General features: G+C 42.0%; 1 protein-coding gene across 2 annotated transcripts in view; it reads right to left on the reverse strand.

Annotated features, from left to right (window-relative positions):
• PRKN (parkin RBR E3 ubiquitin protein ligase) overlaps positions 1-18415 on the reverse strand; it is a 1201361-nt gene that overhangs the window by 814358 nt on the left and 368588 nt on the right. For both annotated transcript variants that reach the window (XM_052645487.1, XM_052645486.1), the window contains exon 3: positions 15238-15478. In XM_052645487.1, coding sequence (XP_052501447.1) covers positions 15238-15478 — 241 coding nt within the window. The remainder of the gene's footprint in view (positions 1-15237; positions 15479-18415) is intronic.

Raw genomic sequence — 18415 nt, forward strand, 5'->3', positions numbered from 1 at the left:
TTATTGTAAATCAAAGCAACACTGAAGAAAAACAGTTGCTCTTAGAAATATTTGTGTGTATACATTTGGCATCCACTGTTCTAGGAAAGCCTGAAAACAGGCTGTGAACAGCAGTAACTGCTTGCTGGACTGGCATTCTGTTATGGCTGGTTCCGTCGCTGTGTGCCCACATAGGTTTATATTCTATAAAATGAGTGTTCCTTAGATCCAGGAGGCCATTGTGAATGGATCACTGATCACATTGTGATTCTATTCTCAAAGAGGTGATGACTAAGAAGCCAGGTATGGTTCAGGCCTGGGCAAGAGCAATCTCATACTGTGTTAAAGTACAGAGATGGAGCTATACAACATGTTCTTTCATGACCTGGAACTAATTTGACAGAAAAAAAAAAAAAAGTTTTAGAAACATGTCTAAAATGGTTTGAAAGCACAGTTCATAAAATTGTGTTTCAACAAAAAAAGAGAGAAACAATTACATAAAAAGAGAGAAACAATTACCTAACTCCTTGACAAATGCGTGTTATAAAGTTTCTCATTAACTAACACAAAACATATTGAAAAGTGGTTTTCTTATGGCTGTTACGCATTTCCTGCCAACTGATACATGCGTTCACGTCAAAGGCAAATCTATGAAAAGCAGACATCCTTAACATGGGAAACCGTTACTCAGCTATCTTATAAAAATGGAGATATTCATTGAAGGTTTCAGAATAGAGTGGCTGTTGCGTCAAAGTGTATACCATTAGTGTTAATTTTACAAACCAGGCCAAATCAGGTACTCATGAACACCTGGGTCAAATTCAAAGAGAATGGAATTTGGAACAAAAATATTTTGGTTCAAATCTTAGTTTCAACAACTTTTAGAAATGGATCTTGGACAAAACATTTTGTCTTTACTCTCAGATTTTGTGTAAAAGACAGAATAATACTTATGTTCCAAGTAAAAATCAAGTAATATAACATACATGTAAAAGTTTCATAAATTAAGTGTTAGAAAAACAATAGTTATTCTATTTAGAGTTAAAAACAAACATGTCTCTCCAATGGATTTAGGCCAATGGATTGTGGGAAGAAATACCATTCTCTGTAACAATTCACACATTAAATAAAAATGCTTTAGTTTCACTTTCTCAATATTCAAAGAAATATATATGAAACTTGGAATTAGGTCAAAGAGATTATTTTTGTTTCCTAAGTGCTATGGAGATCTATTCCTGGGATTAATTTACAACATTGTAGGGATCGGAATTTATTTCCATTAGAGATGCAAAGAATTTCTATCTCGTGGAACAGATGGGCCCAAATATTATCTATTGCCCAGCAAGAACAAATTTTATATCTAATCAAGCAATCTTATTCTAACTTGTCTTCATTGAACTATCTACCTAAAATCTCTAGGATTGCTGGGAGAAATATCACCAACCTCAGTTATGCAGATTATATCACTCTAATGCCAGAAAATGAAGAGAAACTAAAGAACTTCATGAAGTGAGTGAAAGGAGAGAGTGAGAAGGCTGGCTGAAAACTCAACATTCAAAAAACAAAGATCATGGCATCCAGTCCCATCATTTCATGGCAAATAGAAGGGGGAAAAGTGGAAACAGTGACAGATTTTATTTTCTTGGGCTCCAAAACCACAGTGGAAGGTGACTGCAGCCACAAGATTAAAGTATGCTTGCTCCTAGGAAGGAAAGCTATGAGAAATCTAGACAGTGTAACAAAAAGCAAAGACATCCCGTTGCCAACAAACGGCCACATAGTCAGAGCTATGGTTTTTCTAGTAGTCATGTACGGATGTGAGAGTTGAATCATAAACAAGGCTGAGCGCCAAAAAAATTGATGCCTTCCAGTTGTGGTGCTGGAGAAGATTCTTGAGAGTCCCTTGGACAGCAAGGAGATCAAACCAGTCAATCCTAAATGAAATTAACCCTGAATATTCATTGGAAACCTGAAACTGAAGCTCCAGTATTTTGGTCATCTGATGCAAACCGCTAACTCATTGGAAAAGTCCCTGATGCCGGGAAAGATTCAGGGCCGAAGAAGAGGGTATCAGAGAATGAGATGGTTGGCTGGCATCACTGACTCAATGGACATGAGTCCGAACAAACTGCGGGAGATAGTGAAGGACAGGGAAGCCTGCCATGCTGTATTCTGTGGGCGTGGCAAATAGTCAGACGTGACTTAGTGACTGAACAAAAACCACCACTCCAAATTCTTTGAAGCAATTTATACAGTTAGCTGTTTCCCTATTAAATAATTAGTTGAAAAACATGTTAACATCTGTTCATTTTATATTGGCAGGACAGTCATAGTTTTACCTATTTGAAAATCAAACTTTGGCAACTTTAGAGGACTCAAGTAAACTGCCCTAGCAGAGACTGTAAAGCCAAGGCACATCTTTTCTTGGTCCCTAAGGAGTATCTTGAGTTAAAAGGAAGGTTAACTCTACCAGCCCTGCTGCTCTGCGTTTCCCCCTTTCTGCCCCTTTCATGCTGCTGGTGTATTCACTCCTTGCAGGTCACAGTGAACGGGAAACGGTCTTACGGTCTGACTCACAAGGTGTGAAGATGGAATTAACCCTCCTCTGTTGAGTGTTGCTGCTCAGTCACTTCAGTCGTGTCCGACTCTGTGACCCCTTGGACTGCAGACTGCCAGATTCCTCTGCCCATGGATTTTCCCAGGCAACAATACTGCAGAGGGTTGCCATACCCTCCTCCAGGGGATCTACCCAACCCAGGGATCAAAGCCGCATCTCCTGCACTGCAGGTGGGGTATTTACCACTGAGCCACCGGGAAAGCCCATATATTATATAGGTGTGTATATTTTTTATATATATAAAATATATAAATATATATATTTATAATGCCATATATATATATATATCTTGGTAGGTAGAAAAAGAACATTGCTTAGTCTCTAAGTTTTGCCCCCTTTGCGACCCCATGGAATGTAGCCCACTAAGCTCCTCCATCCATCGGAATTTTTTAAGGCATCAACACCGGCATGGGTTGCCATTTTCTCCTCCAGGGGATCTTCCCGGCCCAGGGATCGGACCCACGTCTCCTGTGGCTCCTGCTTTGCAGGCGTATTCCTTACCACTGAGCCACCTCAGGTCTTTTCTTTTTTTTTTGAGCTTATTTTCCTACCTGTGACCTCAAATCAATTAAAAACTTTTAACTTGCTGGGAAAGCAAAGAGGTCTCTGAAATCCAGACTGGTAAGTAACATGGTTCTGTGTTTACTTTTGGCCTGTTACTAAAGTTGTCGGATTGAAACGACGAATCCTCTTTACGGCTGTGTGTCCACATATCTGTGATTCAGAGAGCTCTCTGCCGCTTGTCAGGTGTGGGATGTTTGCCTGCTACCAAATGTGATTAATAAATCATTAGGTCTCAAGAAGTACAGATGTTTGTATCTGGTTCGTTTAAGGATACAAGTATGTATACAAATGAAATATTCACAATATTCACAAAAAGAAAAGAAAATGGACTTTGAATACTTTGAATGTGCTAGACATTAAAAAGAAAAAATCCTTCTTATAGAAAATACTGGGCTTCCCTGGAGGCTCAATGGTAAAGACTCTACCTGCCAAGGCACATTCTATCCCTGGGTCTCGAAGATCCCCTGGAAAAGGATATGGCAGCCCACTGCAGTATTCTTGCCTGGGAAATCCCATGGACAGAGGAGCCTGGTGGGCTACAGTCCACTGGGTCACAAAATGTCTGCTGCTGCTGCTGCTGCTGCTAAGTCGCTTCAGTCGTGTCCGACTCTGCACGACCCCATAGACGGCAGCCCACCAGGCTCCGCCGTCCCTGGGATTCTCCAGGCAAGAACACTGGAGTTGGTTGCCATTTCCTTCTCCAATGCATGAAAGTGAAAAATCAAAGTGAAGTCGCTCAGTTGTGTCCGACTCTTAGCGACCCCATGGACGGCAGCCCACCAGGCTCCCCCGCCCATGGGATTTTCCAGGCAAGAGTACTGGAGTGGGGTGCCACTGTGTGTCTGATATAATGCAGTAACTAAACAATAAGCACAATAGGAAATACTAGCTGAGGAATATCTGAAGAATTCAAGTTCACACAAGTAAGGTGAGTCTGTGGACATGTTGATCGTTTTAATAATTTGGATTTAAGAAAAACATCTCTATTCTTAGATATATCAGCTTGAAATATGGGATAAGATATTTATATTTTATAGAAAGCTAGGTCTTGATTTTCTATGAAGAGAGTAGTTAATCTGAATGCCCTACACTTCTCATAATGATTTATTGATTAAATAATTTAACATTACATGATATTTAAGTTTATTAAAAATATACTTTTATGCATTTGAATTTGACTAGATTGGGTCATGATTCCGACAAGTGTTTTATAACAATTATATTTTATAGTGTCTCATCCAAAATATAAGTTCTTAGATCCTTATATAACTTAAAAACCTAGATTAATATTAAATCAAACTATTTAATGAATAATATTTATGTATTTGGATAACTTCTATTTAGACTGAATACAAAAGCATTGATACACAGGTATAATTTTAAGTTCATATACTTATGGTTTTTAAGTTTTATATGATATAGAATGCTAATATATTTGATTTATAAATATTAATGTCAATTTTTGTTATTTCAAACATTTACTTATGTCTGCTGCTGCTGCTAAGTCGCTTCAGTTGTGTCCGACTCTTAGCAACCCCGTGGACTGCAGCCTACCAGGCTCCACCGTCCTTGGGATTTTCCAGGCAAGAGTACTGGAGTGGGGTGCCATTGCCTTCTCCATTACATATGGCTACTTGTTTATGTTACTTGTGTTGCTTTTACAATTCTTTTTTAATGGATATATTAGGATCCTTTTCTTCTTTATTTACCTCACTTTTAACTTAGTAGACTATGACTTTGTTTACTGAAGTGAAACATTTATAAATAGTATCTGATTTTCACTGGTTCACATGTTTCAGAAAAAAAATACCTTTACTGAACGTCTTTACTTTCCATGGCAACAGAGTTATTTGCATAGGTTCGATAAAAATTTTTTCTCAACTTACCAGGACATAATTGCGCAAACTGATTGTGTGACAAAGGGTATACACTGAGAATGTTATTTGAGAAGAATTTCCACTTCATCACACTATGGCATGATAGCCTACAATTAAGGGATGATAACTGGTTTTATACTTATAGCCAATACTTACAAGGCCATCAGAGAACACGAGTTTGGTACCTGGAAAACAGTCCCATTCACGTGGTCATAATTGCTGTCCAGTGTAATAGATAACTCCACAGAGGAATGTTTATTAACCAGTGTGGTATCTAATCCAGCAATCTCATCCAAACATTTCTTCATTACACACACACACATACACTCACACACAAATGCTAGAAGGGGCTTTTCTTTATTGCTACTTTGAAAAATTTATACAAAAGTAAATGACAATAGTAAATAGTACAAGAATGTATGAGGGGGGAGAAAACTTAGTATTTAATTAAGACACACCATAACTTGAATATTAATATACGGGAAAAATAAGCAGTGTGTTGGATACTGTGATTTAGATGGCACTAGATGACATCATTGCAACATGGAATAGAAGGTGTATCATAATGCTTGTGTGCACATGTGAGGGGGAGCACGTGGGAATAAGATTCAACTACCTGTGTACAGGATTTTCAAGTCAGAGTCCCCTGTAATGTTGATTGCAATGATTAAGACAGCTGTTTGTCTCTGACAGAAGAACTGGATCTTGCTTCAGAAATCTATACTCTTCCCACAATTTAGCTTCTTGGATCCAGATGAATTACATTCTCTAGTCTCAAAGTGTATCAACAGATGAACCAAGGATTGCTGACTTTATTCACGTAACATATTTTTAAGCATCTACTACTTGCTAAGCTCCAGGTTAGGGAATATGCACAGCACAGAAGAGATGAAATCTCGTCTCTTAAAGCTTACTTTCCAGTGGAGCTTGTACAACCTGTGTGAGCCTCTCTGCTGTTTATGGTCCTAATTGTATACATCCATACATGACCACTGGAAAAGCCAAAGCCTTGACTAGACAGACCTTTGTCGGCAAAGTAATGTCTTTGCTTTTGAATATGCTATCTAGGTTGGTCATAACTTTTCTTCCAAGTAGTAAGCATCTTTTCATTTCATGGCTGCAGTCATCATCTGCAGTGATTTTGGAGCCCCCCAAAATAAAGTCTGACACTGTTTCCACTGTTTCCCCATCTATTTCCCATGAAGGGATGGGACCAGAGGCCATGCTGCCTTATAAGCATGGAAAAAAATTCTAGCTCCTAGTACTCTTGGTCTGTCTTTTCCTAAGATTGCATTTATTTGTTTAACATATGAGACACCACCAAAATTTCAGTCATGTCACCGTGAGAGTTAATACAGTAAAATAATATTTTTAAATGATTCAACAGTTTTTAAAGAAAGCTGTCGTCACAGCCATCAGTGGCAAATCAAAGAATTCTGGTTGGCTTTTATCATCAAAATCTTCATATTGGCATCAGAAATCCACACAACAAGCAGGTTTACAAATAATTCTCCAGGCAGAAAAATCACTTACTAAGCTGTGTCTTTCAATTCTTTGTGACAATAAAGAAATTGCCTGGCAAACTAACAATTCTCGAAGGCTGGCAAATCACACTAGCCTACGCCATCTTTCTAGATTAAAATGCTTGCCTTCGTTTGTCAGTGGGTTAGGGAAAAGTGTCTAGTCTTTGAAAGGCAGAACGTCATGAAAATGTATACAATGTATAGTAAGAATGAATACTATCAGGCCCATATAATGGTCCCCTTGGGCTTCCCTAGTAGCTCAGCTGGTAAAGAATCTGCCTGTAATGAAGGAGATCCTGGTTCAATTCCTGGGTCAGGAAGATCCCTTGGAGACAGGATAGGCTACCCACTCCAGGATTCTTGGGAGTCTCTGATAGCTCAGATGGTAAAGAATCTGCCTGAAATGCAGGAGACCTGGGTTCTATCCCTGGGTTGGGAAGATTCCCTGGAGGAGGGCAGGAAAACCCAGTACAGAATTCTTGCCTGGAGAGTCCCCATGGACAGAGGAACCTGATGGGCAACAGTCCATGGGGTCTCAAAGAGTCGTACACAGCTGAGCGCCTAGGCACAGCACAGCACAGAGATCGACATATTAGATTCACAAAACCAACAAAAGGCTTCCCAGGTGGCTCAGTGGTAAAGAATCTGCCTGCCAACGCAGCAGACATAAGTGACAAAGGTTTGATCCCTGGGTTGGGAGGATGTCCTGGAAAAGGGAATGGCAACCTACTCCAGAATTCTTGCCCAAAAAATCCCATGGACAGAGGAGCTTTGCAGACTACAGTCCATGGGGTCGCAAAGAGTTGTCAACGACTGACCAAATGAGCATGCACGCGTGCAAATATCAAAAAGAGATATCAACAGCACTCAGTGCCCAGTGCCGTGTTTCACACAGGGACTCTGGTCTGAAACAGGTGCCCCATCGGACCAAACCTGAATCCGTGTGCACCGCCTACTTGCTGACTTAGAACCTGAGCTCCGACTGCATCCTATTTGTCCCCACGCTGCTCTCGTCCATCGCTGGTGTCAGGGCCACGCTGACAGGGCCCCCTGTGGTCCACATCTGTGATTGACCCCCAGCTAATCTGCTCTTTCAAAATACTGCAAGGAGCCAAGGGGCCCTTTGAGCAAGTCCCAAGAGGAAAAAGTTAAAACAGCATCATCCTTGTCCTTTTTTTTCCCTTATTGAAACTTCATTCCTGTCTATGTTGTCCCCAGTGATGAAACACAGATTGTCAAGAGCCAAAAATTATCTGCATTTTCTGATGGAATACGGCATTGTCTACTGGAACATGCGGAGACAACCCCACAACACTGCACACGACTCAAAGCTGAAAGGCAACGAAAGCTTAGAAGCCTGAGAGAACAGCCAGAGGGGTTTTGTCATTCCTCATTACCCTAGAACACTCACTGTTCTAATTTGCTCCTAATCCTGTGGTAGAAGTGACGACAGTCACAAATAAATAGGCTAAGGAAAATAAAAAGCCCCACTTCAAAAGCAGAATAAGCAGAAAGAACGTAGTCATGAGTAGGAAGTCTCCAAAATATGGAATGAGGGACCTGAGTTCTGTTTTGTCTTTTTTTTAATGAATTGATGTGGTAGCCCTGGATCTGTAAATTAAGATTCATTTTAGTTTCAGGGCCAATATCAGGCCTTTTGATCATGTGAGTAGTAAAAAATTGCTAAAAGTTATTAAGTGCTCAGTATAAGTCAGGCTCTGGTGGAAGCACTGCAGAAACCAGCTAGGGTCAAATCTATGAGGCAGGTAACCCATCAGTCTCTATATTATAAATGGGGAAACCGAGGCCCAGTGTGTCTGAAACTTCAATGTGTGTAATTGACCTGTGGACTTTATTAAGCGGCAGATTCCGATTCAGCAGGTCTGGGAAGTAGGCCTGAGGTTCTGACTTTTTGACAAACTCCCAAGCGATGCTGACGCTGCTGGTTCACAGGCCATACTTGGAGCAGTGAAAAGGAAACTGTCCAAGGTCACAGAGCCGGTAGGAAGCAGAGCCAGGAAGGGGCTCAGTCAGCCTGGCTTCAGATCCTGGGCTCTTTGCCACTGAGCTTCGTACCTGGGTCTCAGACATTACTCCCTGGGATACTGTGCATGGTTCAAGGACTGGAAGCAAACACCCGTCACCTTTCCTAGAGTATTTTTCAGCAACAACAAATATTTCTTAAGGGCCTACTACCAAGAAACAGGCACTGTGGTAAACACTCAGGATACATAAAACCTTCCAGGCTCAGAGCAGTTTCATTTAATCCACTAGCCAAAAAATTGGCCATTTGGTTCCCAAGGAAATTACAACTCCACAGATGCACGGAATAGCTTCCCTGGTGGCTCGTTTCTAAAGAATCCGTCTGCAATGCAAGAGACACAGGTTCGATCCCTGGGTCAGAAAGATCCCCTGGACAAGGTCAACCTACCAGAGTATTCTTTCCTGAAGACAGACTGAATATTCTGGTTAGTTTAATTGCTCTTCACAGAAAAGGCAGGGCATTAGCTGTCCATCAGAGGTGTTGAATTCAATTTAATCTTTGGGGATTGAGGAAGAACTTTCACGACCGTACAGACATTCAGGAGTATCACTTGGAAAAGTAATTATCGTTCAACAGATTTACAGAGTGTATGTCTGGGCTTCATTCTATGGTATCACCTAAAGGGTGAATAAAAAAAGAAGGTCATGATGGTTTGTTTACTTGTCATGGGGGTTTCCAATTCCGTTATAAAAAACACAGGGAATGTTTTGCTCTACTTATGGGGCAGCCTGGATGGGAGCGGGGTTGCGTGGAGAACGGATACACGTATATGTATGGTTGAGGCCCTTCTCTGTTCAGTGGACTCTGTCACAACATGGTATGATAGCCGGCTATTCCCTGATATAAAATAAAAAGCTAATTTCTTTAGTTGCAACAAATATTTCTGAATTAGGTGTAAAATTTTTTTGAAGCTCCCGGTCATACAAACCAAGACCTTCCATAAATGTTTCACAAAATTTAGTTAAGTTTTACAAGAGTTTATTATAAGCAGTCAATTTTTATCACTTAATTTTCAATTTTTTTCTTTATCTTCTTTCTAAGCAAATCACACACACACACATACACAAAACAAATCCAGACGCCTGCTTGCCTTTCGGGCACAGTCTGGATTAATCAGAGTGCCCCAGTGAGCCCCAGGACAGACTTCACCAGCTGAAAATACACTGCCTCAGTGCCCTCTCTCTTGTCAAGAGCAAATCTGGCGATCCTGGCACTGGGCAGAGTCCTCTGAAAGTCCTCGGGGCTCCAAGAGCAAAAAGGGGGCATTGAGGCCCCAGGCCCCACACGCCCTAGAGGCCGTGCACGAAGGAGCACAGTCATGTTAGCCCTCACTGAGTCCGGGGTGCAACTCTCCTTCCACTGTTAGTCACACTACTGCTCTGCAGACAGGACTTCAGAAAAGTCGAAAATGTCCCAAGGTCCCCAGCACATACCACGCCGAACCTTCACAACTTCAAAACCGCCATTTCCCACCACACTCCAATGGCTCATTTCTAACTGCTCATGTTCTGAAAGAGACAACAGCCACCCAGAACGCTTCCACAGACTCAGGTGTGCCCCAGCCGGCAGGAAGAAAGTGCAGGGTGAGAGGGCCGGCCTCCGTGCATCTTCCCTATTTAGGGCAGAGAGCTCAACCCGTCCAGCTCGCAGGGACACACGCTGAGATCAGTGGCTCACCCATGTAAGCATCTGGGGTTTCCTGTTTGGCATATTCTTTCTCACCCAGACACTAGGCACTCCAATCCAGCTTTACTGGACTGCATATCTCTTCTGTATTTGAAGGAAAAAAAATGTGTAATGAATGCAAAGAGGTGGACGCAACTGAACAGCACCAACTGGTTGACACACATACTGATCTGTGTGGAGTGCCTCATGATCTAACCTTGCCTTTATTGACTTCTGAGGCTTCGACTCTGATGGGTGCTCTGAATACTGCATGGCAGGTCACACCATGCTATCTGCTGCTGCTGCTAAGTCACTTCAGTCATGCCCGACTCTGAGCAACCCCAAAGACAGCAGCCCACCAGGCTCCTCTGTCCCTGGGATTGTCCAGGCAAGAATACTGGAGTGGGTTGACACTTTCTTCTCCAATGCATGCATGCATGCTAAGTCACTTCAGCTGTGTCCGACTCTGTGCGACCCGATGGACAGCAGCCCACCAGGCTCCTCTGTTCACAGGATTCTCCAGGCAAGAATACTGGAGTGGGTTGCCATTTCCTTCTCCAACCATGCTGTCTACATGCAGGTATTCACCATTTAACCCTACCATATGTGATGAGATAGAATTGTGAGTCGTTTTATATGTGGGTTAAACTTTTTGGCAGTATGAAAGACAACATATCCAAGACCAGCCAAACTCCAGAAAGTGAAGGTCGGAAGTTTAAGAGACGTATTTGTATCTGATGCAAAAATGTGACAAGTAATTAATTACACGGCAGGAAGTCATCCCTTGGTGTCCATGAGGTGTTCGTTCCAGGAACCCCCTCAGACATCAAAATCTGGGGATGCTCATGTCCCCTATACAAAACGGCGTACTTTTTGCATATAACCTGCACTTATCCTCCCACGTATGTTAAAACATATCCAGACCTGAGTTTGAGCAAACTCTGTGAGATAGTGAGGGAGAGGGAAGCCTGGCGTGCAGCAGTTCATGAGGTTGCTGACAGTTGGATGCTACTTAGCAACTGAAAAAGAACAACAGATTACTTACAACATCTAACACAATGTGAATACTATTTAATCATTTTAAATACAATGTAAATGTTATGTTGCTAAGTGATCGCCATATACAAGTTTTGCCTTTGGGGACTTTATGGAACTTATTTCTAAATATTTTTCGTCCCTAGTTGGTTGAATCTGTGGATATGGAACCCAGAGATGCGGAAGGCCAACTGTATATATAAAGATGTTGGCAATTTGATCTCTGGTTCCTCTGCCTTTTCTGAAACCAGCTGGAACACCTGGAAGTTCATGGTTCACGTATTGCTGAAGCCTGGCTTGGAAAATTTTGAGCATTACTTTACTAACACATCTTAGTTGCTCCCAAACGTGGGCAACTGTGAATAAGGCTGCTATAAACATCCATGTGTAGATAATCGTGTGACCTGTTTTCAGCTCATCTGAGTAAACACCATGGAGCACAATGGCTGAACTTCGTGGTAGGTTAGTGAGAATCTGTCAAATCATCTTCCAGAGTGGCTTTATTCCATGCCAACTTTTTCACTCTCCTCTTTCACTTTCATCACAATGCTTCATATATAAAGGGTAATTATGAGACTCATCTGCTTACTATGGGTTGATGTGATTTGTCCACCTGTCTTTCCCAGCCTTTTCCCCACCTGGTTGAATACTCTAGGTAGGACTCACAGTTAAAAGGTGGGGAAACATTTGCTATAGGGCAGCACTACTCAGAGTAATGGCAGCACAAGCGTTTCTGAGTCTCTGTTCTTGGCTAACAGAATCGGACCTTCTGGTTCTGGAATAAGCACAAGCGTTTCTGAGTCTCTGTTCTTGGCTAACAGAATCGGACTTTCTGGTTCTGGAATAAGCACTGAACAAACATTCTCACTAGTGTTTATGAGTTTGCAGGAGAAAAGGGGACGACAGAGGGTGAGATGGTAGGATGACATCACTGACTTGACATACATGAGTTTGAGCAAGCTCTGGGAGTTGGTGATGGACAGGGAGGCCTGGCGTGCTGCAGTCCATGGGGTCACAAAGAGTCGACACTATTGAGCAACGGAACTGAACTGACGCTGGCCTCATAGAGACACAAATAAGGAACCAGAGTGCAAAACAGAAGACAATGAGAGGAATGCGCGTTCGGAAGAGGGGATGATTCCACTTCAGAAGGTTACGGGATCACTCCTTGCCGTTGAAAGTTTTCAGCTCGATGCAGAGTGAAGTCCTTAATTTGACCTGCACAACCCCCCTTATTTTGCCTGTTCCTTACCACATGCAACATAACTTTTGCCTCCCCTACAGCACAGGAAAGGTGTCGGGGGAGCTCACTCCTGAGCTCAGGTGATGCAGGAAGAAACACAACGGCGTGCTGGCGAGCTGGCGTGCCAGTGCGTGGGGCCCAGGGCGTTCCCAGCCAGCAAAATATGTGCAGCTCACAGGTCACCACTGGTTAGTGGGTAAATGAGAAACAGGTGACGAGAGGTCAGACTACACGAGGGCTGTGTGGAAAGTCAAGGTTAAAAAGTCTGTAACCAGAAACAGTCAGGAGCCTTCAGGCCCTTCTCACACTGGTACTGTACAGCGTAACTTTATACCAGTTTCTTGGACTGATTGTGTTGGCTGAAACGATTATACATTTCACTTAAAATATAAGTAGACTATTAGACATCTAGAAGAATTTTCTGAGTATACGTGACTTTTCCATAGTATACCTGTGATGATAGAAAGAGAATATTTTCTTCACTAGAAGTATAATCTACAGAGAGAACCAGTGGAAGGTGTCAATAATTATAAATTTATTAATCATAAAATAACACTCTCAAGAAGACTGAAGGCAATTTTATAATAAAATAAACTAACCAGACTGAACTTCTAAAATCTTCAGATACATACCCAGTTACCAGATAGTAGATTCACATACATTAGCAAACACTAAAGTATCTGAATACTTACAAATGACAATCATTCTATTTATATTACTATTAATGTTCAGGTAATACAAGTAAAGGTTTAATTTTCATCTAAAGATTTTGAATTCATTCATAGTGATTTTCAGTTCTACTGTAGCCTTCTCCTTTTCTATTCATTGTCTCAGTTTAGGGAGTTTGATATTGATATTGAAACTCAAACTAAAAATCTTAATTTATCTACTTAAAAAAATAACTGTAACACATAGTGAAACTAGATGCAGCTTTGTTCTTTATTTTTCACGTCTCCTGTAAATGTATTATCATACTTTCAAAATTTATGAAAGAAAAAAGAAAGGAGAAAAGAAAAAAGATTTCCTATCAGATATGTTAGGGCAGCTAATGCCAAACTCTTCATCTCTAAGAACTTTTCTTTTTGTAAACATGCTAACCTGTGTCACACTATGGGAAATTCCCTCATATATACCTTTCAATTCATTAATTCTCTCTTTGGCATCGATAAATTGCTCTTTTCACCAATCTGCTGAGGATTTTTTTTTTTAATTCCAGTAGTTAAATTTATATTCTATCCAGTAGCTACCTTTTTCCGTTAGGTCTGTTTTCTGTTTTGATTTCCAGTTAATTACCATGAAACATACCTGTGTTGTATTCCGTTTCAAACTGTCCTTTTATTTTCTCGCGTTTTTGGGAAGCCAGTCTTGTGGCTTACATTCCGTGCTCTGCTCCACTCAGGGCAAAGTACTCCTCTCTGATTTATAATGTGTATCACGAGGACCGCTTCAGCAGAGCGGGATTATCTCAGGAGCTGTCAATGCCACCCCCTCTGAGCCCTCTCTGGAATGCTTTTGCCCACATCCTGCTTGGAATTTCAGAAGTCCCAAAGCTTGGGTCTGGTATTTATATTACTTCCTCACTCTGGACAACAAAGGAGCTGCAGAGGTTTAGGCTGGTCTCATTCCCCCTCGTTCCCTACTTGTTTTTTCAGTCTCCTTGATACCCAGGACATGGGAAGGAAAAAAAGCCCAACACAACCACCTCAGGCTCAGCAGGACGGCGGCTCTTGCACTTAAATTCTTGGTTTCTCCATTCCTCTAGTCAAAGACAGCTGTGTTTTTTCCACTTCTTCACTTATCCCTGGAAAATATTGGTTTTGTTTTTTTCTTAAATCTGATTTATGATTTTATAAATATTTATTAAATTTTACTTAGTAATTTTAGCAAGGGGCCTCCATCTTGCTGGTCCCAGATGTCTCTGACCCCGTGAAAGTCATCCCAGCCCAGGCTGCTGCTGTCTTCAGACACTCCATGTGGGAGAGAAAGTCAATGTTACTATCCAATGTTTCCTGTCACCTACTCAAAACCAGTCCTGTTACACCTTTGACTATTTAGACTGGAGAGGAAAAACGAAGGGAAACATGGAATATTGTCAAAATAATAGTTTGTCATTCTTGCCAAAGCAAACTTTTGAAATAGGCTGCACAACACAGACAAGGAAAACTTCTTAAAACACAAAAGGATATGACTGACACTGTCATTTTTTCTTATGACCTAAAAAATGACTAAAGTTACTTCTGAAATTCCCTTTCTACTTTAAAAAAAATTGATCTATTTCATCAGAAACATAATCAATCAAAATGCATTTTAAGTAAATAAGCACAGAAGAAAAGAGAAAGGCACAAGTGAGAGGGATATACAGTGCGCATACTGCGAGCCCAGCACAAGGCGTCCCATGAGCCCATCACCCCTAGAACCTCGAAACGAACAAACGAGGACTATCACTACGGGCCTGACACTTTTCTCATCCTTTATGTTCATTCCTAATTGGAAAGCTCTGCTTTGCCGTTCTTGTTAAATGCGTCACCTCAAATCCTAGAGTAACAACGGACTCTCCGTCTAGCCATGCCTCCTTCCAGTGGTTTAGAGCGTGTTGAGATCTAGGTATTCACACACAGAGTGAGGCCGCTCTCTGCGGAGACTTCAGCACGCTGAACCCTGCGCGAGCCGCGGAGAGAGGCATCGGGTACCTGGCCTGCGGGCGGACGAGGCGCCGCCCTCCTCGCTGTCCTGCAGTATCACAGCCAGGCCCACCGAGTCGGCGGGGAGCACCGAGCTGCTGAGGTCCACGCGAGTCAGGCTCTCGGGCTCCCTGTCAGAGCGCCCCCAAGCGGGCCGCGGGCTGTCCCCCCGAGGTGTGTGCCCTTCTGGGTCTTTTCTCCGCGGTCTCAGCACCACGTGAACGATGCTCTGCTGATCCAGGTCACAGCTCTGAGTGAGGGAGACAAAATCACAAGAATGAGCAGGCGCTGAAGCACAGGTGGAGCTGAACTTGTCTTCAGTTCTACAAAGCAATATGCTTCAAAACTGATTCACCAGAAACGGCATGCCCTTATCATTATCAAACTTAAATACTAGCACCCCTTTCTGTATTTTTTATCCCCCTTTCTGTTTTTTAAAAAGTACGGAGAGTTTGTTATTACCAATTACAGGGCAATTTTCTCTAGAATTTACAATACACTTACTTCCAGTAGACCCCACAAATACTCCAAAACCACTAGCAATCACACCAGCAGGCCGATGAAGTCAGAGGAGAGTTTACCCACACTATTCTGATCTTTCACTGTTTCATCCCATCTCACAATTAAAACCAGTGAACATCTACAGAAATGTTCTGCAACTACATATTGATTTGTATGAGCCACAGCTAGCATCATTCCACTGGTGGAAAACTGAAAGCATTCCCTCGAAGACCAGGAACGAAACAAGGATGCCCACTCTTGCCACTTCCATTCAGCACGGTTTTGTACGTCCTAGCCATGGCAATCAGAAAAGAAAAAGAAAAAAAAAGAATCCAAATTGGAAAAGAAGTAGAACTGTTGGTGTTTGCAGGACACGATACTGCACATAGAAAATTAAAGATGCTACCAGAAAACCATGAGAGCTCCTCAATGAATCTGGGAAAGATTCAGGGGGAAAAAGAAAAAAAAAACTCATGGGAATCTCTCACAATCTGATATACTAACAAGAAAAGATCAGAAAGAGAGATCAGGGAAACAATCCTATTTAATATCACAACAAAAAGAATAAAATGCACAGGAGTTAGGAATAAACCTACCTAAGAAGAAAAAAACCTGTACTCAGAAAACTATAAGATCCCGATAGAAGAAATCAAATACAAAAGAAACAGATGGAGAGATACAGCATGCTCTTGGATTGGAAGAATCAGTATCACGAAAATGACTACACTACCCGAAGCACCCTACAGATTCAATACAAGGCCTGTTAGATTACCAATGGCATTTTTCACAGAAGTAGAACAAACAATTATACGCTGTGTATGGAAACACAGTAGATCCCAAACAGCCCAAGCGATCTTGGGAAAGAAAAAGGAAGATGGAGGAAAAGGGCTCCCTGACTTCAGACTGTACTACAAAGCTACAGTAATCAAGGCTTTAAAATTCAGTAGAATTAAATCTGGACGTCAGCTAATTTGCTAAGGCAGAAGCTAGACCCACAAGTCAAGTCTCAGTTTCAGAATAGCTACCAGGTAGAAACAGTTGCTCATGTGTCTGTCACTTCTCCCACAGCACAAGGACCCTGCTCTCTCAAACCGCCCCCCATGACTGTCATTCTCCTCCATCTTCGGGAATTTAAAGAACACCCATACAAAATACAACAACACTGGTAACAACTATACACCTCTACGCACCCTCCAGTGCTGCATTATCACTACCATACTTTTACAGGGGAATTAACTGTACTGTATTTTCTATGTCAAAGACAAAAATGGCAATTATTTAGGAAGGCATTTCAAGGTTGTTTTTTTCTTTTAGTGTGATGGTTAACAAATGTTTTGTATGGCTATTGCGAACAATGAGATACTGTGGTTAAAGACAGCATGAGCTTAGGGCAATCAGTGGGAGTCAGAAGAACCAAAAATCATTCCCACTGCTTTCTCCCTCTTGTGTTCTCGGTCACCTCCACAGTGATGAATGAACACAAACGCCAATTTATATTAATGGGATGAGACTAAAAACTGTTCCTTCAACTTGATCTTTCGTTTAAAAAAATACAGACTTTGAAAAGACAGGAACTTTGGATTTATGCTTTGAATTTATTTCACATTTCTTACGGCTACCTTTCATTATGATCAAAGATATGATGCTACACAGAGATATTGAAAGGCCCCCCTCTCTGGTTGCCAAAGGCCGAGGAATACAATTACTGGGAAAGGTCAATTAGCCGCACACTAATTAGCTGCTGGGGGTCTCAGCCCTGTCACCCAGGATGTCCCTCCCACCGCAGGCCCAGGACCATTTCACTGCTCATTAGGACCTACACAGAGGGAGCTCTGCAGGGAGGGGTGGGGACAAACAGAGTCAACTGACTGCTCCCCTCAGCTGTGCAGTAAGGGGTTTATTGTGAGAAGAGGTCGGCGCTGTTTGCACAGCTGAGTTCTTTCGGGGCTTCCACTCGTCCAAGATCACACTTTCCTAAATACAAAGGACGACAAGCTAGACAATTCTTCGCCTAAAACCAAGTTAAAACTGTTCTCTATTGCAAACTTTATAAGAAATGCCTCCCAAGTGTCCTTTCAAAAAACTAAGATCATGGCATCTGGCCCCATCACTTCATGGCAAATAGATGGGGACTAGAAACAGAGACAGACTTTATTTTCTTGGGCTCCACAATCCATGTAGACAGTGACTGCAGCCATGAAATTAAAAGATGCTTGTTGCTTGGAAGAAAAGCTATGACAAACCCAGACAGTGTATTAAAAAGCAGAGGCATTACTTTGCCAAGAAAGGACTGTTTAGTCAAAGCTGTGGTTTTTCCGGTAGTCATGTACAGATGTGAGAGTTGGGCCACAAAGAAGGCTGAGCATTGAAGAATTGATGCTTTCAAACTATGGTGTTGGAGAAGACTCTTCAGAGTCCCTTGAGATCAAACCAGTCAATCCTAAAGGAAATCAGTCATGAATGTTCGCTGGAAGGACTAATGCTGAAGCTGAAACTCCAATACTTTGGCCACCTGAGGTGAAGACCTGACTCACTGGAAAAAACCCTGATGCTGGGAAAGGAGGAGGTGTGAGGAGAAGGGGATGACAGAGGATGAGATGGTTGCATCTGACATCACTGACTCAATGGACGTGAGTCTGAGCAAGCTCCAGGATGTGGTGAAGATCAGGGAAACCGGGTGGGCCGC

The sequence above is a fragment of the Budorcas taxicolor genome, chromosome 9 (assembly GCF_023091745.1).
Source record: "Budorcas taxicolor isolate Tak-1 chromosome 9, Takin1.1, whole genome shotgun sequence".
Classification (NCBI taxonomy): domain Eukaryota; kingdom Metazoa; phylum Chordata; class Mammalia; order Artiodactyla; family Bovidae; genus Budorcas; species Budorcas taxicolor.